Genomic DNA, 21,215 nt, shown 5'->3' on the forward strand with positions numbered 1-21,215 from the left:
AATTCTCCTCCCAGGCTTGCGGCACCAAACAGCTGATTGGCGCTGCAAGCCTGGGAGGCAGGAGAAGTGGAGCAGCAACCACGCGCTTGGGGAGAAATGCTGTAAAAAAAATTGGGGGCACTGCTTTTTGGCACCCCCAAATCTTGGCGCCCTAGGCAACCTCCTAGTTCTCCTTAATCGTAGCACCAGCCCTGATTGTCCCCCGCACTTACCTGGAATCCCGGACCTGTGGGTCCTCCTTCTAGGCTGGAGGAAAGTCCTTTAGCAGTGGGCAGGTTTCTGTCTGCCTACTTCCTGGATCACAGTAGGAACAATGACCCAGACACAACTCATTTCTACCTCCCCACAATTGGTCTCTTAAAGCGATATTTCCTTATTAGGCACATGGGTTACATATGACCAGGACGGTCGTATGTAAGACATAGGAGGTAATTATCCCACTATTCTTGGCATTGGTGAGGCCTCTGTTGGAGAACTGTGTCCAGTTCTGACCACCACAATTTAGGAAAGATGTGGCCAAACTGGAACGCGTTCACAGGAGAGCAACAAAGATGATAAAAGGCTTAAAATCTGACCTCTGAGGAAAGGTTAAAAAACTGGGCATACTTAATCTTCAGAAAAGAAGACTGAGAAGGGACCTGATAAAGTCTTCTGATATGTTAAGGGCTGGCATAAAGAGGACCATGGTCATTTGTTATTCATGACTATTGAAGGTAGGACAAGAAGTAATGGGCTTAATCTGCAGCAAGGGAGATTTAGATTATATATTAGGAAAATCTTTCTAACAATAAGGACCATTAAGTTTTGAAATAGGCTTCTAAGGGAGGTTGTGGAATCTCCATCATTAGAGGTTTTTCAAAACAGGTTGGACAAACACCAATCAGTGATGGTCTAGTTTTCCTTGGTCCTAGCACAGCACAGGGGGGCTGGACTTCATGACTTCTCAAGGTCCTACATTTCTTTGATTCTATGATTGAAGAGTGCCAGGAAGAAACAAGGACCACAAAGCTTCCCTATTCTAATGTCAGCTCTCAACCTGGACTTCCCAGGGCTCCTCACCACACCTCTCTCTGCTAGCTTCTCAAACCAAGTCTCCTAATGACCTGATGTGATTTTGCAGCAGCGCAGTGATTGTGGAAACAGGCTCCCAGCACTGTGCAAACTTCAAATGTGCAAGAGCAAAGCATCCATCTTAATTACATTACCATCATCAGGGTTTAAGCCTGCTCTACCAATCTCTCTAATCTGCTTTCTCAGGGCTGCAGCAGAAGCATTATTTATAGCCCATTCTTACTTACTAAAAGTCCCCCAACTAATAAAGTAATAGGATTCTAGCCTCAAAATACTCCCCCTACAATACGCACACACACACAAATCACATCTCCAGTCAAAGCCCCTCTGGCAAGAGCAGTCTCCAGGGGAGGGACTAACAAGGAGCTATAAGAAGCCTACGAGCAGAGAGCAGAAGCCTCCTAGTAACTTGTCTACAGAAGAAGGGGCTGGAAAAGGAGCTAGGCTCTGTTCACTTATCTCACAGGTAAGACCTATCTACCTCCCTTTTTCTCAAGCTGGGAGAGGAAGGGGCTGATTCTGTCCCTCCCATCTAGTACTCTGGGGGAAGATCAGTTACCCTGTGTGGTTACATTGTGAGCTCACTGGGGCAGAGATCCTTCTGGGTCTTGTAAAGTGCTAAGGACCAGTAATGTTAATAATCAATAGTGGCTAGGTAGGTGGGTAGTGCCTTCTGGTCCACAGGGGGCTAAAAGAGGGCTGCCTGCCTGCTGAGATGCTAAAGAACTTTGCCGACCCCATGCAGGGAACCCAGGAGCCTGCATGTCGTTGAGCTGGAAACTAGAGAACAGAAGTGTTAATATATCAGAGCAGGAGATGCCCCATCCTAACCAAGCCATAATATGTCTCCAAATCCCTAGTGCACCCTTTCTCAGGAGAAATAGGAGGGAACTCCGCTCCTTTCTTCTCTGGCTTCCTCCATCCACTTTCTTCTTTAATTCCCACCACATCCCACCACCAACATCCTGCCACAGCCCAGCCTTGTCTCCATCTGGAAATGGATGAGGCCCATAATATCCTCCTCGGCTCCCTCTTTCTCTGGACTCAGGGCAATATGCCTGCGTCTGCTCCTGAGGTCTAGCTAGGGCAGATGCCCAGGGTTTCAGAATCCCAGAGCTTTCCCACAGGACATTAAAGCCACAGTCTGTTGTTAAGATTAATTACCTGTCTCCCAGTGGGGCAGAAGGGGGCTCATCCCTCTTTCCCCAGGAGTTCTGATTTCTTTTTTCTCCTGGGTTTCATTTCAATTACACTAAAAAAAGCTCTGCCCACATTCCGCCCAATTTAGCAGTTCTGCCTGGGTTCCTATCCCACCTGGCTTAAGCAGGGCTATCCAAGTTTAATGCTGAGCTCATCCCTGCTAAGCTCCCCACAAATCAGCTGATTACAACTGAGATGTTTACAAGTATAATTCTGGCTGCAAAGACTGATCAAATAAAACTCATCCAGATGATGAGAAGATCTTGTGCATGCCCCTGAGTGAAGGGCAAAGCCAGAATCCACTCCATGTTGGCACAACACTGCAGTGCATGGATTACTTGAAATTGTCTCTGATGTTTAATGATCACTAAGTCAGTCTATGCTCTCAAACCATTCACTGGGGCTGAGGGAAGGAACCAGAACTGGATGTTTATGGTCCCGGGAATTGACCTGGGTTTCGTACTCCCCTGGAACGGACTTTGGGACCACGGCCCTGCACCATTAAAACCATGGAAGTTTTCATGGATTTCAGTAAGAGCAAAAGCAGTCCCCATAGCAGCTATGTAAAGTGTGAAGAGAGAGATGATGGACGCATGAATGGTGAGAGACAGATGTGGAGGCAGAAGTGGTTAAATATGGAAATATAATGTTCAAAGCAGAATGGTATTTTCATTTCCCACAGGCTGAATTACAGAAAAGCCCACTGAGCAGACTGTGAGGGTTTGGGGGCAGGGACTGTGTCTTCCTGGGTATGTGTATAGTGCTAAGAATGAATAAGCAATGATAGTGGCAATTGTCCATTCCCATTAAACTCATGTGGGGGTAGAGATGGGAGAAATAATTTCCCATAGCAGCAGCATGAGATGGATCTTACCTACCATATTTTTGTGCCTTCTCAGAGTAATAATAATTAACAATACTCAGCTCTTAACTAGCACTTTCCATCCACTAATCTCAAAGTACTTTACAAAGTGCAATCAGCTTATTATCCTCATTTTACAAGGGACAAGCTGCTGAGGAAACTGCAGTGCAGAATGTAAGGACAACAATTTCAGAAGTGGCTCTATTTCTGGCTGCTTCAGCTTTTGGGCACCCAGTTTAAGACACGCAGGATCTAATTTTCAGAGGTGCTGAGCCCCCACAGCTCCCATTGACTCCAATGGGAGTTACTTGTACCTTATCAGAAGAGGACAGGACCTCAGGAAGGGACTTCTCTTATGGGGAAAGCCAAAGCTCTTTGTCCTTGTTCAAAGACCCCTTCGTGGGAGGTTGTGTGTAATCAGTGGCTTGAATATGCATTGGTCTTGACTGCACTAAGCTTGATTTCCTAGATCACTTTATAGAGGGCTGGCAGTGTAGCAACCAGAAGTTTCCTCCTAATAAGTCATTACAGCAAATTACTTGTAGATAATGACTTGCGTAAAATGATAGCTCCTCTAGTAACTTCATTCATTCATCCCTGTTTCTCAGCCCCTCAGATGCTCATTCAACAGTCACTTGCCATCAGGATGGTCCGAAGTGGTTCTTCTGTCACCTTCTAACATCTGTCCTGCCCTACTCATCACTCTCACCTTTTCTGACTCTCATTTTTTTTTGCTCCCTTCCAGTGTAACAGAGGAAGAGTTGGATGCTAGGTCTGTTCCCATTTGGGTTATGGGGGTATCCTTGAACCTCAGTTAAACTTGCATCAGTGGTGCATGCACCTAGCCATGTCCACCAAGTCCTTAGGGAATCAGGAGCAAACCTGGGCTGGGAAACAGAATGCCCTAACCCCTCTCCCTGATCCCCTGCTCCTCTGCTGTCCTGAGATGTATGAAAGAACCAGTGAAACCATAGCCTGAGACCCCAGGTTGATGGAAGGCCCTGGCCTATCATAGTGTCCCATCAAACGTTGGACCTGTCATTGTGAGAACTAGGGCTCCTAGATAGATATCTCACCCTGCTGACCCTAGGCTGCGGAACCAGGGGCCCTCCCAGGCTATGGCCTGGCCACTTTTTGGCTGGGCCAAACCTGAGTGGCACCATGACCCCACGTGCCAGGTCGCAATGCGCACTGGCACTCACTCAGATTTGGAGGCAGTGGGTGTAGGACAGGGGTTCTCTAACTGAGGGGTCGGGACCCCTCAAGGGGTCATAAGGTTATTACATCGGGGGTCACAAGCTGTCAGCCTCCATCCCAAACCCCGCTTTGCCTCCAGCATTTATAATGGTGTTAAATATATAAACAAGTGTTTTTAATTTATGGGGGGGAGGGTTGCACTCAGAGGCTTGCTATGTGAAAGGGGTCACCAGTATAAAAGTTTGAGAGACAGTGGTGTAGGGGCTCATGGGCCAGGGGAGTCAGGCTGCTGGTGGGAGGGGGGTGCCTGAAAGGGGAAGAGGAGGGTCAGGTCAGGTGGGAGGAGTGCAAATCTATGCCCCCTCCCGACAACTTTAAAGGACTCTGAAGCCCCTCCTGGTGTTTTCTTTTGCTTCCTTTTGCAGAACCCCTGCTGTACAGCGATTGATTGAAAATGTCAGACGGTTCCAAGTATGTCTTCCTCTTCCTTCTCCCACTATGTATTGGATTGGGGCACTGCAGAGTGCCAACATGCAGCACCCTTCATAGGAAAGAGGGGACCCCAAACACACTGGGTTAGCTCGCCCCAGCCCAAATGGAGGCAGCTCATGCTCTGCAGAGATCAGATGGAATAGGGTAAATGCCCATTGTTTTGAAGGCCTCAGCCCCCTCCTGGGACAGTCCTGCAACCAGCCCATGTCTCCCTTTGCTCTCTCTTCATGTGGGACTGGGACGTGCCATCCTCCAGGGATGGGCAGGAGTCTCATGCATGTGTGTTTAGCAGTGAGTGACAGGGACTTTGCCTGGCTTTGGTGGCCCATCCATCTCTCTGTCATGCATATGCAATGCCATCTGCTGGAATTATGCAAGCTCTCCCACTCTGTATCCAGCCCAGAGCACGGCTTGCGTCTGAGGGAAACTGGGTGCTTAATGTTAGACTTGATGCAAAGGGAACGTGGGATTATGGTAATGGGAATTGGCATTGAAGTCACTATCAGCTCCTTAGCATCAGCCTCCAGCTGGCAAGGATGTCCAAGGCGACTTTAATCCTCCAGAGTCTGGGCCAGGAGCCAGATGGACATTGGACCAGAGGAACTTCTAACCCAGTCAAGTGTCCCAGCTCCTGCCAAAATCAAACCAGTCCAGTGATCCATTAAGTCCAGTGTCCTGGCCCAAGGCTGCAGAGCTGCCCAGACGGGGGGCAAGTGGGGTAATTTGCCCCGGGCCTCGCAGGGGCCACCACGAGAATCTCTGAAGCTCCCCCACCCCGCCTCCGCCTTTGCTTTTCCCCATCCACCAGCGCCTCAGTGCGCCGCGTCCAGGAATGGCCCTGGACAGAGCTAAAGCGGCCTGGCTCCAACAGGACCTGAGCTCCTGCCGCTTGGAGCTGTGTGGGAAGTGGGCAGGGGTGTAAGCTGCAGCTGAGTGGTGGGAGCTCAGGTCCCGCTGGAGCCATGCCGCTGCAGTGCTGTCCAGGGCCACTCCTGGACCCGGCTCGCTGAGGCTCCAGGAGAGGGGGGAGGCTGGGGTAAGCAGCATGGTAAGGGGGCCGGAGCCGTGGCCGGGGCAGGAGAGGGGTTGGATAAGGGGCAGGGAGCCCCGGGGACAGTCAGGGGATGGGGGGGCAGAAGTTCGGGGTGGGGTGGTCAGGGGATGGGGAACGGAGGGTTGGATCATAGGCTTTCCGGGAGTCTGGCAGGACTTGGCGGGGGGATGGACAGGGGTTGGGACAGTCAGGGGTTAGGGAGCAGGGGGGGTTGGTGAGGGGTGGGGTCCCAGGGTGGTGGTTGGAGGGGTCTCCGGGGGGGGGGGCGGTCAGGGGACAAGGAGCAGGATGGATTGGGATAGATAGACTGGCATAATCTGTAGTGTAGATGCATCCTACAGCAACAGTAGGGGTTTTTTTGCCATTGTAGAAACTCCACCTCAACAGCTGCATTTACACCATGGGTTAGATCAGCATAGCTCACCTGGGTGGATTTTCCCCATCCCTGAGCACCTGTTGACCTATGTTTTAAGTGTAAACCAGGCCTGAGTGTTTGGCCACAGTAGCTCCCCATCCTGTGGAGAAATTCACTCCCCAGTGCCAGCAGCTAGAGAGAATTGGGGGAATGCAGCCGCCCTACCTGAGGAACCTGAGACAGGAGCAGGATCAGTGCCTGTCTGGCTGACCATATTCTACAGTAAAGAGATATATACACACAGCCTCCCTAACCCCAGGAGCTGTTCACTAGCTAACACTCTCACATGCCCACTTCTCCATAGCCAAGAGTTCTGGCTATAGACTCAGCCTCACTCCCTGACTTCCTCCTAACTACCAGGTGAACTGACTCCCTTTCTCTAAACACAGCACGTTGGAAGAGGCCAGCCTGCAGGGACTTGCACTCTTTTCCCAGACCTTCCCAACCCCTTTGTGTTTGTTTCCTCTGCAGGGTTTTTAAGAAGACCAGTCCCAATGGGAAGGTAAATACACGCTGAGCTTGGGCATGCCAGGGGGGCTGCAGAACACAGACATGTGCACATTTGTATCCCAGAACACTTTACCTGTTGAACTAAATTATATCTGATTTATCCAGGCACTACTAAGAGAGACCTGCAGGAACATGTGTGTCAAAGACTCCATACCAGGGGGATTCCCAACCCACCAGGGGTGCATTGTGGGGAATCCCTCCTCCTTCAATCTCTTTCCTGCTCTTTCTGATACACCTGGCATGGTTCTATCATGGTGCTTTTCAGGAAGAATTTATTTTTTAAATAATGAAGTCCCTAAGTAATTATGGCTGTTCTGATAACTTGAATAATCAATGTCGAGAGATCTCCATTCCCTGATCCCAGCCACAGCTACAAACTTGAAACTTACACTGATCAAATGAAGAACAACCACTTGTTTCTTTGTTGTTCTTTTTTCTTTTCTCCCCCATCATGCTGCCTCCAGTTATCCATCTACTTGGGAAAGAGGGATTTCGTGGACCATGTAGATTCTGTGGAACCTGTAGGTGAGTGATGTTATCTTCCCCATCCCATTCTGCAAGCCAGTATCCTCTGCACGTGACACTGAAGTTGATTGCTGTATAGCTGGTTGTCACGTTACAAACAGAAGTTTGGTGAGACCAGATCCTCAGCTGGTGTAAAATGGCTTAACTCCATATGTTCCAGTGGTCAGTGATTTTCAGTGGGAATAAGCAACAGAGGCAAGGGAGACTTGTGAGAAGCAAAAATTCTGGTTTCCTGTAAATATCTGTAACATAAGACAAAGGTAGGAGAAGCAGAAAATCTAGACTGTAGGAGCAGGCAGACAGACACACACTAGCTCTGCTCAAGCTAGTACACTGAAAATAGGATGTGCCCATGACAGCATGAGCAGCTTGTCTGAGCATGTACCTAGCGGGTCAGGCAAGACTGTACATGGAGAAAACTGATCACTACATGGAAATGGTTTTGGAAGTATTTTAGGAAACGGTAGCAGCTCTTCAACATGCAATTTCCCTATGGGATGAGCTAATGTCTCTGCAGATGGAGAAAGGAGCTACTTTTGTTGACTGAATTTTATGGATAAAGTGCATTTTTAAAAGGACATTCCCACCATTTGCAGCCCCACCTTTTGCGAAGGCTGAGCTCACCTGCACCTCTTGTGCTTATTTGCAGATGGTGTTGTTGTGATTGATCCAGAGTATCTGAAGGATAGAAAAGGTAACTCTCTGCAGCAATAAGATGCAAATGTTGAGGCTATGATATGCCTTGTGACGGTAGTTAGGTTAAAGTGCCTAGTGATCACCAGTCTCCCTATTCAAATCAACCATTCCTGAGCCAGAGATGAAAGACTGTCTCTGTTTTCTGCTCTTCTCTTCTGTCTTGGGGACTGATTCTGAAGCTACCAGAGGCTTGAAGAAGGATTTCATGGATCTTCCTATCTTTGCACTGGACTTTAGCGACCCAGCCCTAGATAATTGGGTCAAATTTTTGCCTGCACAAAAAACTGCTTTTAATTTTGAAGAATCATTAACATGGTCTCTTCTCTTGTCTCAGTTCTGCTCCTCCACCTGCCCTTTCCTCATTTCCATTCCTTCCTTTTGCTCATCTTCTTTTCTCTCTTTCAATTTCCATCTGTCCTGCACTGGCCCCAGTGTATGTGACCCTGACTTGTGCATTCCGCTATGGCCGAGACGACCTGGATGTCATTGGCTTGACCTTCAGGAAGGACCTCTATGTCCTGACCACTCAGATTTATCCTCCTGTGCCAGAACAGACACCATCTTCCCTCACTCCTTTGCAGGAAAAGCTGCTGAAGAAGCTGGGCGAGCATGCTTACCCCTTCACTTTTGAGGTAGGAACTTCTCAACACACATGGCTTTTTCCAGTCATGCACTCCGGTACCTCTTGCTGTGCACAGTCTCGCTGTGGAGGAGTGGCCACTTCTCATGCTCCCCAACAAATGATCCAGGATCAGTGGCAACTAAGTCAAGGAGCTAACTCATGGTAGAATCCTTCTCAGCTACATCAGCTCAAAGGTGCTCCCATATTGCTGGGGGAGCAGTCTTGGGATTTTGTCCCTTGAGTAAGAGGTTGGGGCAGAACAAGCACGAGCATCAACTTGAACAGAAGCTTCTTATGGACAGACATAGAGCCCATGTCATAGACAGTGGCTTAAGAAATTATGAAGAGACTATGTGGTCCTGAATGAGGTGCTACCTTGGGTGGGGGGGGTGTAAACATGCATGTGTGTGTGTGTGTGCGTGAAGTTCCTTGCTCCATTTATGCCTTAGGGTGCTAATCCTCAGGCACACTCCTTATTTGAGCCTCTAGCTATGATACAAGAGGAAACTCACCCGCAGAACTCTGAGCTACTACCAAAATATCTGCCAGGGACACATCTGTCCCACCATAAACCCCAAACCCCAGGGGACTCCAGTTAGGGCTCTTCCTATCTTGACACCCCTCGGTGCCAGGGTTCACTGGCCTGGAGTCAGACATTACAGTGAGTGAGGGGGAACCTGAGCTCTGATTGTGCTGTTCCGCTGGGTTGGGTTTGGTGTTCTTGGTAAAAAATTTCTCTCTCCCCCAGATGGCAACCAACTTGCCCTGTTCAGTCACTCTCCAGCCAGGACCGGATGATGTTGGAAAGGTGAGCTTGGGTTCTGCGTTTCATACCTATCATTGGCTTGAAAGAAAGACACGGGTGGACGGATGAATTAAGAATCTGTCTCCAACAACCTCCCCTAACACTAGGGTTCCAAAAATCACAGCTGCTTCCATTGTGGTGTCAAGCAGAATGGTACAGCCAGCTGGGAGGCAGCTCTGAGAGGGAGGTAGCCCAGCCGCTTCATGCAGAGACAGGGTCTTCAGAGAGGTCGAGGATACACACTGATGCGATGAGGAAGGGAGGTGAATAAATGTGACTATCAGCACTTATTATCCCTGATGGAAGTTAAGGGGCTCTGTTCCACGCCGCGGCCTAGCACAATAACCTTGTAACCATTTGTGTTTCCCTCAGGCTTGTGGTGTGGACTTTGAGGTCAAAGGATTTTGTGCTGAAAATCTGGAGGAGAAAATTCACAAGAGGTAATTCCAGTGCATCCCTTCTTCCCCCAGCACCCTAAAGCAAAAGAACCAAGTTTCTCCCCTCTGGCCAAATCCCTGCAGGAGGGAAGCCCTGGGTTTAAACTTCTAGTGGAGGCCACAGGCTTTAGCCTCCATTATCCCTGCCTCATGCTTTTTGATTTAAGGGTGCCATTCTCTGTTTCCTTTTCTGATGGTTCTTAAGAGCAGACTTTGGTTTGCCCATGCACCTTGGGGAGGGGGAATAAAAGTGTCCACCTGTTGAAGCAAACAGACATTTTCCTCCATTCTTTTAGACCTAGCTAGGGGGAGAAGGGTAAGTTATGGGTGGAACCCCCTGGGACAGACACAATGTCTCTGTGCTTACAGGCCTGGCCATTTCTCATCCCTGCAGGAATTCAGTGCGACTGGTGATCCGAAAAGTCCAGTTTGCCCCAGTAAATACAGGCCCAGCACCAAAGTCAGAGACCACCAGGCAATTCATGATGTCTGACAAGCCCCTACACCTCGAGGCCTTCTTGGATAAGGAGGTCTGTATCCCTGCATGGAGTCTCTCCCCTGTACTCTTCTTGCAAGTAGGGCCTGTCCCATGCAGACTGGTACGTGCTGGTATTTCTCTTTGCTGCTGGAGACTGATTACAGCAGAAAAGCTCAGTTGTGAAACTGAGGCTCCAGAAGAGGATCTCGCACCCACTCCAGCCTACTGACCTATTGTGCCTCTCAGCCTTCCAGTATCCAGCATTCATCTGTGAACAAATCTGAGGGCTTCATCCCAGCCTGTACTTTTTAAGACATGCTTTACCCTGGGGTGAATCCTCAAGAGTTTAGTTGGGCTAGAACTTTCTCTTCTATGTCTGTATTTCTAGTACTTGGAAACAGACCCTCTCCACAGACCCAAGAAGACAAAGGACGCCTCAGATCTGAGCTGTCCACTTCTTGGAGAGGAGAGGTCCTGGTGCACATTGCATATGCATTCCCTTGGGTCCCTGCATCCTAGCTATTACAGGTCTCTCTTTCCATGGTGCCTCAACTTCTACTTATCTATTTCGGTCCTTTGGTGCCCTTCACCATAGTATCTGGTTACTTCCTTAACTCCTGTTAGCGTGCAGTGTAACCAGATCCATTCTGATTGCAGATCTATTACCACGGAGACCCAATCACTGTCAATATTAATATCAACAACACCACCAACAAGATTGTGAAGAAAATTAAAATATCAGGTGAGAGAGAGCATGGTGCACATCCCCAGGCCTCAGCTTCATTCTTACCTCCTGTGCCCCACATTCTTCCTTTTGCCCTCTGCCCTACACTTTGCTCATGCCCCACACCCTGGGGCAGACCTTTAAAACACCTCTGTGAGAGTCAAGTTTTATAAATAAGTGTGCACATGGGCCCAGTAGGTGAACTGTGCTTGTTGGGCACAAGGCAGAATGCCTCACCTCTTCTCTTCCCCACTCTCCCAGCCCAGAGAGTAAATCCCTGTACCTGCTTCTCCTCTCACTGGCACCAGTTCTACACTTGTATAGTTCCACTGACTTCAGTGGGGTTATACCTCCTTTAAACCAATGCATGGGAGGGAAGAACCAGGTTATCTGTATGGTTTAGGGCTGCGGTTTAGAGACACAATAGCTTCATAGCATCATAGATCTCGCTGGGGGAGGGATGAGATGTAAAACAACTGAGAGGCCAGAAGCCTGCACTACATGTGTCATACTCCAACTTTATCAAACCTATAAATTCAATGGTGGAATGACTAGGAAAATCCTTGGGAAGCCCCCTGATATTCCACTGGTTTAAGGGACTACCTCCTGAAATGCTATAGAGCTGCAGTGTCACAGGGGCATGCAGAAGGGGCGGGGCAAGCAGGAGCATACCCCCCCTCCAATCTCAGCGTGTCCCTATAGCCCAGGGAGGGAAGAAGCAGCAGGGTGGCTGGCTGCCAGCTGAGCAGCTCCTTCGCTGATCCCTGCAGGTGCAGCCTGCTGCTTCTCCTTCCCTGCTGCTGAAGTCTCAGGTGTTGTCTCTGCCTCCAGCCCTGACTCACCTCAGTGGGTGACTGCAAAGCAGGCAGCAGTGCTGGGACTTCAGCAGCGAGGAAGAAGCAGCAGTGCAAGGGGAGGGGGAGGAGGAGTTCAGCTGGCAGCCATCTGCCCTGCTGCTTCCTCCCTCCCCAGGGGCAGCAGGGACACAGAGAGTGCAGCTGCCTGGGAGGCTGCTGCCATCTTGCTGCTGGGAGTCCCCGCCAGGATGTCCTGATAAATCTGGAGCAGGGGGTGTCACGCGAACCTTTCATTTGTGTGTGTTTAATGTGCCCCTCCGCATGTGGTCAGATTTAAATTCCTGCGCATGCCTCTGTACAGAGCCAAGGACAGTGTGTGCAACATCCTATGTGATATGCATGTCATTGCCACGATAGAATTGTGTTCCCTTTCTCTCTGATCAGTCGAGCAGATTACGGATGTGGTTCTCTATTCGCTGGACAAATATATGAAGAACGTGTGCACAGAAGAGATAATGTAAGTTAGAGAAGGTAGCAGCTCATATACCACTGGGCTTGGCTGGCCAATAGAGTGATGGAGAGAGAGAGATAGTCAAGTAGTGGGAAGAGAAAGATGGGAAAGAGAGAATGCAGGAAAGATGGGAAAGAGAGAATGCAGGAAAGATGGGAAAGAGAGAATGCAGGAAAGATGACATTTCAGTGCCAAGCAAGAATATCCAGAGTTCTAATAGTAAATAGGAAAAAAGCAACAGAGCTTTGGAAGGGATATAAACCCCCATGCATCAGGGCATAAACCACTGTCTAACTACTAAGAACTAGGAGGAAACTTCCCTGGGGACAGATTGTCATACAACTGCCCACACAGCAGGATCCTTGCAACTTTCTCTGGAGCATCTAGTGCTGGCCACTGTCAGAGACAGGATACTGCATGGACTAGATGGGTCACAGGTCAGATCCAGTCTGGCAGTTCCTGTGAAAAAGAAGAGGGATAAAGAAAAGGGGAGGAGAATAGAAAGGAGAGCGGAAGAGAGAAAAGGAGACAGAGAAGCTGGGGGATACAGACAGCAGGCATGTGCGTGTGTGTGTGTGTGTGTGTGTGTGTGTGTGTGTGTGTGTGTGTGTGTGTGTGTGTGTGTGTGTGTGTGTGTGTGTGTGTGTGTAGTGGCTGTTCTGAGCTTTTCTCTCTGCATCCCTTTCAGTGAGACTGTGGCTGCCAATTCCACATTCTCCAAAAGCTACACAGTGACTCCCAGCCTATCGTCCAACCGTGAGAAGCGTGGCCTGGCACTTGATGGCAAACTCAAGCATGAGGACACCAACCTGGCCTCTACCACCATGTAAGAGAAAGGCTTTCACCCTGCCAACCATGTTCTCCGGCTGATCTCTTTGCTTCTCTTATCAGTCTCTACCGGACAACCACTTCCCACACACCACTCGCACTTTGTACCATCCAGTGCTGCTTGTCAATACCTAGGTACCCAAACCTTGAGCTGCAGCCTCCACTCCTGCTAGTCCAGTCCTGGGCCCCTACACACTGCTTGATCTTGTCCTGCCTCAGTCCCTGCAGTTCTGTTTCTAAGACCTTCTTGAGCAGAGACTGTTAATCATGCTGAAAAATTTGTTGAGTTTGTGATGAGGATGCCACACCCACAGATCCATCATGCAGGTGAGAGGTAAACCCATGGGCCTGACCATGATCTTTAAAAGATCCCATCACACTTTTTCCAAGAGCAGGTGCTTCAGCCCTAGAATCCTGATAAAATTCTGGCTGAGGTAATTACCATCTACCCCCAGAAATTCTTCCACGCTTTCAGCTACATTTGTCTTCCCTTCCTTTGTGCCATGTGGCTGTGCAATTAAACAGCTACGGTATTTCCCTCTGCACAAGATGGAGCCCTATGGCAGTCACAGATTATAAGATTTGCATGGCATTGTTGTAGTGGCTTAAACCTGTCTCAGTAGCTGTCATCCTGATCATCAGGCAACAAATTCAGCCCCCTCTGATCACATGGCATATCTCATCCCAGGTCATCTTCTGACCGCTGTTCTATGCTTTTTCTTGTAGGCTGAGACCTGGGATGGACAAGGAGGTATTGGGGATCCTGGTATCCTACAAAGTGAAGGTCAACCTGTTGGTATCCAGAGGAGGGTGAGCATCTCTCTGGTACATAGAGTGTAACTCTTTGGTGTAAGAGTTGTGTGTTTGAACAACACCTAACATAACAGTGTCCTAGTCCATACTGGGGCTCCTAGGCACTACCACAATACTACTACAGCTAATCATCATAATACTGACATGTACTGACCAGGGAAATAGCTAATAACTGGATTTCTTAGTTTGTCTTTGGGGCCCTCTCTTTACGCTACAAACACTTAAGCCAGGGGTACTTAAACTACATTGCACCGTGACCCCCTTCTGACAACAAAAATTACTATACAACCCAAGGAGCGGGGGCTGAAGCCTGAGCCTGCCCGAGCCCCACCGCCCCAGGTGGAGGGGGCCAAAGCCTGAGCCTGCCTGAGCCCCACCACCCTGGGTGAAGGGGGCCGAAGACTGAGCCCGCCCGAGCCACATCGGCAGCCAGCTGCTCCCTTTCCCCCCAGCACCTTCTGCCCGCTGCAAAACAGTTGATCGTGGCGGGCAGGAGGCGCTGGGAGAGAGGAGGAGGAGTTGATCAGAAGGGCCGCCAGTGGACAGGAGGCGCTGGGGAGGGAAAGAGAGGAGTTGGCCGCTGATGAGTGCTGAGCACCCACTAATTTTTGGAGCACCCACGGAGTCAGCGCCTATGCTCGGGTGAAGACCCTGTAACCTGAGCCCTGCCACACAGGGCTGAAGCTGTCAGGCTCGGGCTTCTGGCTCAGGCTTCAGCCTGGGCCCCAGCAAGTCTAATGCGAGCCCTGGCAAACTGACCCATCGTTTGAGAACCACTGACTTAAGTCATCCAGGCATTGGATCATCCACATGGCATCCATTCCAGAGGCGAGCCTTGGATTCTTAAAGATTCCCACTCCTTTGCTCCCAGGTCACATCCCCATTTATACCCCTGCACCTCACTTTATTACCAACATTCTCTAATGCCTCACATTCTCATAAGCAAACTAGGGAAATGTGGTGGAGATAAAATTCCTATAAGGTGAGTGCATAACTGGTTAAAGACCATATTCAAAGAAAGAAGTTATCAATGATTCATTGTCAAACTGGGAGAACATATGTAATGGGGTGCCATGGTAGTTAGTCCTAGGTCCAATACTATTCAATATTTTTTATTTATGATTTGGGTAATGGAGTGGAGAGTATGGGACTCTTGACACATCACCACAGGATACCTGGGTGCCATGACAGCAGGAACCTGTGAAGGATGTCATTTACCTGCCCAAGATAACCGTGACACGAATTGAAAAGCCTCATTGTCCAGAAGGGGACATTTTCCACTCATTCATTACGTTTGTATTTGTTGTATTGTTCTTTAGCTGAATTCTGTGTTCTTTCTTTCATCCCCACAGCATCCTGGGAGATCTCACTTCAAGGTAAAGAATGAGTCAATTGACAGGTGTCTATCAGGAATGGTGTCCCTACTTATGGAGCTTTGCAGTCAGATGGTGCACGGGGCCCAGAGACAATGAATCCTCCTTTCACTGTACAGGAATTAATATCAAGCCGCCCCCACAGCTTCACACCTCCAAACACGCACACACACTTTCAGACACCTTGCATGAAGATGTGATTGTCAAACCCCACACCATCTGAGTGACACCTTCCTGTGTCCTGCTAGTGGGTGGCTTCTCTTCTCTGGGCTCTCATATTCCCTGCTCAGCTATTAGTGCAATTACCCAGCAGATGACTTGTGCTAAGAGAACTTCACTCAAAGTTGAGGACAGAGTGGATCACATAGAAAATCCAAGGCCTTTTCTGACCCGGCGCATGATTTGCAGCCTGACCTCTCTCCAATCACACCCTGTCCTTGTCCCACAAAAGTTAAGGTTACATTTTAACACATACTACAATTAATTTTAATTACAAATTTGATTATCTGATTGTTGCAAAGTATTGTGGGATGTTTCAATGACTGCCAGGGTGCTATAAGCAAGCCTGAGCAGAGACAGCCAGACCTGTACTCATGCCCATTGAAAAGGCCATCAGTTCAGGAGGATTTAACATATTCTGTGCTCTTCCCTCACAACTGTCTCTGTGTAATTTTCCCCTTTAAGAGATGTGTGCTTTTCCTTCCAGCGATGTTGGTGTTGAGCTGCCTCTTATTCTGATGCACCCAAAGCCCACTGATGGTAAGTGATCACTCTGGAATACAGTTTTCACTAGAGAAGCAGCAGGGAGGAAGGAAACGCATTCATATTCATGAAGGTGTCAGAAACACTAGTGATATCGGTTATCCCTAAGGCCAGATGAAGCAGTTCAGCTCAGAGAAGACTCAACCTAGATGGAAAGAAACCTCAGAGCCTTTCCAGGGTGGGATCAGTTAATTTGCCCTTTTCTCTGTGGCTCTGGTCCTTCCAACATGGTCAGGCCTGGAAACTCTAACACACCCTGAAAGAGAGAGGCTTGTATTATTCCCTTTCCAAACCAAGCTTCCACACTTTCTGAAACTGACCCATCACTGGTTCAGTTCCCATGATGTCCTGCACAGTGTGCCAATGATACTATCAACAATATGAAAAAGGCACAGGCTGTGCTTTCCAGAGTCCATTGTTTCCAATGGATTTGGAGTCAGTCAGAGCTGTTCCCGTTTACATTTTAGTCATGATCTGTCTATGGCATGCCAGGGGAGGTCTCGTGTAAGTTTGCCACTTCTCCAGAGCTTGACAGGACCATCTCGTTTCTTGCAAACTTGTCTTGCAGAACACGCAACTACACCAATATGCTGCACTGTGATGGCACAGACATCACAACTTCATGATACCATGGGTTTGTAGTGGAGGACAAATTTTTAAGGATGGTGATCCAATGCCCATCCAAGACTTGAGGCTAATGGTCTGCTGGAGCAAAGGTCCTATTTTGCAATTGCGTGTCTAAGGCACTAAACACAACACATGTAACGGGAGATCTGTGAACTGTGCTTCATGCTTATTTAGCAGAATTGCTTGGAGTCACTTTTATAACAAACACAAAACTCCACAATGTGTGTAGTGTAGTGGAAGATTTGACTTTGTTTTGAGATCTAGACTGAGAAATATTCGCAAGGTTGCATAGTGTCTCAGCCTCATGTCTATTACTGACCTTCCACAGTAAGTCTGCAGATAAAACACACAACCCCTTTCAGTTATTTGCCCCAGAATGTCTTTCCAATAGAAATATCTGAGTAGTAAGAACATGTCCTTTTGAAATGCCTGTTTCAGACTAACCTCTGTGTGTGTCTCTCAATCTTTCTCTGCCTCCCCGCGATGGACTATAGACAAGCCAAGGTAAGGAAAAGGTTTCTCAGCCTCTACACCAATACTTTCTGTAAGAAATCTGTTACATAAACTCATTGGAGATAGATGCAATACTAAATAACCTGCTCCCATTTCAATATGCAGTTATGGAGTCTCCTGTGAGTGTCTTGGACCAAAAGATCCATCATAGAGCTCAGGCTCAGGCCCCACAAACTTGTGCTCTCTACATCGCAACAGGCACTATGACATTACAATGTGATGTCACCGCTAAAATGAGTATTGTCATAGCAGGAGGAGAAACCAGAGCTGCGAGAGAGGCATGCTTGCAGCTTAATTTTGTTTATTTTATGATTTCCTGGCTTTTCTTCTCCTTGCTAAAATCACACTGGCCCCTGTTGTTTCAGATCCAAACTGTATTGCCTATTTCAGTGTTACTTCATTATTTTCTGGAGGGAGTTGCTGTCACTGACTTGGCTCCATAGATACGTGCACTGCTCTGTTGCTATGATAGATGGCCCACTGATGGAGATTTCTGTCCCTTGCTCCTATCAGCACAGCTCAGAACACTGACTACAGCTTTCCCAGTACTGTTGCTTCCTTGGTAATCTCAGCTGGCTCCAGCTGATTTAAGCTTAGTGGTGGCTGGAGGCTGCACTCCAGGCCCTGGACTACAGGAAACTGTAACCAAAACAAAATCCAGAATATCCCTAGAGAGAAGGCACTAGCTGAAATCTTAACAGCAATAAATCCTGTGGCTACCTTAATTGGTGTAGGAAATGACTAAAGTATCCAAGAAATGTCCCAACAGGACACAAATCCATCAGGATTGTTAGAACCAAATCCTGCTATGTGCCAATAAATTATATATTGAGAGCCAGCCTCATAAAATAAAGTCCTGTGTTGCCCTGGTAATTCTGTTTAGCTCCAGAACACTCTGTCCAAAGGACTCTAATGGTGAAAACCCACTTCCCCAGCTGGCAGCAATTTATACTGACCTAAACACAAGGATGGAGTTGCCATGCTAACAAGTTTGCCCTCTAGGAAATCTTACAATGCCAAATCTATCCCCCCTCCAAAGTCCACCAGCTATGAATTTGATCTGTAGTTGCAAGACCATGAAAGACCCATTTTTGTGTCTAGTTATATCCTGCAAGCTGCTGCTGTGAAACACTGGAGAAATGCATGAAAATCAGAACAGTACTTTGGGAACAGGCAGAGTCCAGGAGCCTAGATAAGCTACTCACATGTTCTCAGAGCAAAGAATGTGCCCTTTATAGCCCCTCTGTGGGCCTAGTCAGGATATTTCAAATTTCTCTCAGGACTACGGAACCCCCTGATCGGTCCCTTTCCTACCCACTTGCACTTCATGCAGTTTGTCAAATCACTTTGTATTCTTGACATTTTGGAACCTGTTTTGCTCAATTTTCTCCTTTTTCCTTCTGTTCTGTTTTGTGCCTTTCTCTGATTCATGGTGTCATTTTGCATTTCCCTCTTGCAAGGAGGTAATTAATCCTCTTTATGTCTCTCTGTCTCCATTCTGTTTGTTTGTTTTGTCACTGTGTAAAACTTTGTCTTCAGATATTTCTTTAGATGCAGGTTTCCCCCCTCCATACACACACCTAGCTGAGTGTCCTGGGCAGAATTGCATTGTTGCTGCTGGTAAAAGTCTCAGCCACTTGAGTAGCTATTTACTATTTATCAGCACATCTTGTGGATTTCCTTCAGTAAATGTCCCCCACCGCACTGTCCTTACTAGTTAGCACTCCAAGCCTCCTGGGACCAGAGCTGAAATATGCACAGAAGGCAAAGCACTGTTCCTCAGCAGAACATGTACATTGAGGAGTCCTGGGAGGCTGGGTGTCAACAGAAAGTGGACATTGTTTCCATGGTCCTGATGATTTGAGCAGGGACATCACCCTTTTGGGACTTTCACACTGTGACCCTCCCTTCTCTCCTCCTCCCTCCCCCACAAGGCAGATGATGTGTGTAGTCACCAAAGTCCCAATTTTGAGACCTTAGCATGCTGTCTTCTTCTCTCCAGTGAGGAGGACATTGTGATTGAGGAATTTGCTCGCCAAAAACTCCAGGGAGAGAAAGATGACGAAGATGAGAAGGAGGAAGCTGACAAAGATGAAAGCTAATCTGCTGCCCTGCCCAGCCCAGCCAAAACATGCGGTTGTGACCACTCTAGTGCACATAGATTTTTTAGAGCAGTCCCTGATGTACCAATCTTATATGTGTGGTGTGATACAATCATCATTTGTTAGCAACTGTAACTATGTGAATGCTGTCAAGGAAATGTGTTACATTCTGTTTATGCCACTCACTGGAATGCTGCAACATTCTGCAATTTCTTTATAAATAAAACTGTATAAACTGAAATGTGCTGGAATCCAGTTATTTTGGCTTTGGTTTTACTCTGATCACTTCCTCACAAGTCATGGAAGAGCTTACAAGCTAGAGGCAAAGTTGGTGCACAAGTTCCTGTGTCTCTTTCACAACAGCACCAGCTAGGTGGACACCCCCCCAAAGGGAAGGGTCAAGTCCAAAGAAATTGTTTTTTATAAATATGTTATTAAATGAGAATGTTCAGCATATGCTGTATATTCTATTCTTGTAACCAGTTCAGATCTGGAATAGCCTTCCAAGAGGAGCAGTGGGGCAAAAAACCAAATTTGTTTCAAGACTGAGCTTGATAAGTTTATGGAGGAGATGGTGTGATGAGGTTGCCTAAAATGGCATATGCCACTCATCCGCGACTGCTATTAGCAAATATCTCCAATGGTGAGAGATGGGACCCTAAACATAGAGTTACTACAGAGAATTATTTCCCAGGTGTCTGGATGGTGGGTCTCACTCACATGCTCAGAGTCTGACTGATCACCATGTTTCAGGTCAGGAAGGGATTTTTTCCCCAGGTCAGATTGGCAGAGATCCTAGGGAGGATTTTTTGCCTTCCTCTATAGCATGGGGAATGGGTCACTTGCTAGTCTGAACTAGAGTAAACAGTGGCTCCTCAGTAACTCAGCCAGAGGTTGTGGGTCTATTGCAAGAATAAGTGGGTGAGGTTCTGTGACCTGCGATGTGGAAGAGGTCAGACTAGATGATCATGAGTGTCCCTTCTGGCCTTAAGGTCTATGAGTCTATGATTTACACACAAAATCCTTTCAGATCTGCCACAGTCCAGTGACATTAGTTTGCCTGCTCTGGAATCAGGTGATGTTAATGGGGTTGGGATCTCTTCTCATCCCAAATGCCCAGCCTGCATCATTTTGCTTATGCAGACCAACATAAGGAGATTGTATTTACTGCACCTGCTCAAGAAGCTGAAGTTGCTGATGGCTGAAGAGATGCAAAACTGGATCTCACAGGACCTAAAACATGAGAAGAGCGAGATTTGAGGTAATGATGTGCTGACTGCACTCCAGCCAGATCATTGGCACCAATTGTAGAAGAAGATGGGACCAGCAGAATCATATTTGTCATCCATGTTTAACTGTGATTGTGACAACAGTTGACCATAACAGCATTACAGTCAGTATCTAGTGCTCTGTGCAAGCAAGATCTAAATTCTGCAATAAGGTTCCTTGGATTTTCTGAAGGGCGCAGAGACTGGAAACTCTGTGGCAGCTAAATTTAAATATTAAAAAAAATATTTAAAATTAAATATGTAAAAGAATAATACAGTCAATAGTATCCACTCTTTTTTATTGTGTTATTAAACTCAGTGTATTTTTACCCTGGCCCCACATGCTCTGTTTGGATTGACAATGCATAACTTAATCATAGAAGCTATGATGAAAATAAATTCCAACAGCTAGAAAGGCATTGCAGTTTGGGAGCTGGATATTTCTGCCAACATGAACAACAGTGATGTAAACTGTTATATTTAGACTTCAGAGTTAATACTACATTAAGATGAATGGGGCATTTCACACCTCA

At 47.6% G+C, this 21,215-nt stretch overlaps 1 protein-coding gene across 1 annotated transcript; it reads left to right on the top strand.

Annotated features, from left to right (window-relative positions):
• The first annotated feature begins 4,784 nt into the window (after window positions 1–4,784).
• Window positions 4,785–19,567, top strand: ARR3 (arrestin 3). The gene is made up of 16 exons (XM_050965186.1): window positions 4,785–4,801; window positions 6,763–6,793; window positions 7,266–7,326; window positions 7,976–8,020; window positions 8,455–8,654; window positions 9,393–9,452; window positions 9,822–9,889; window positions 10,281–10,416; window positions 11,022–11,106; window positions 12,330–12,402; window positions 13,085–13,222; window positions 13,951–14,034; window positions 15,390–15,413; window positions 16,117–16,173; window positions 17,477–17,491; window positions 19,273–19,567. The coding sequence occupies exons 1-16, from the start codon at window positions 4,785–4,787 to the stop codon at window positions 19,412–19,414; spliced, it is 1,236 nt and encodes a 411-aa protein (XP_050821143.1). The 3' UTR covers window positions 19,415–19,567.
• Window positions 19,568–21,215: the final 1,648 nt, after the last annotated feature.

This window comes from Gopherus flavomarginatus, chromosome 8 (assembly GCF_025201925.1).
Source record: "Gopherus flavomarginatus isolate rGopFla2 chromosome 8, rGopFla2.mat.asm, whole genome shotgun sequence".
Lineage (NCBI taxonomy): Eukaryota > Metazoa > Chordata > Testudines > Testudinidae > Gopherus > Gopherus flavomarginatus.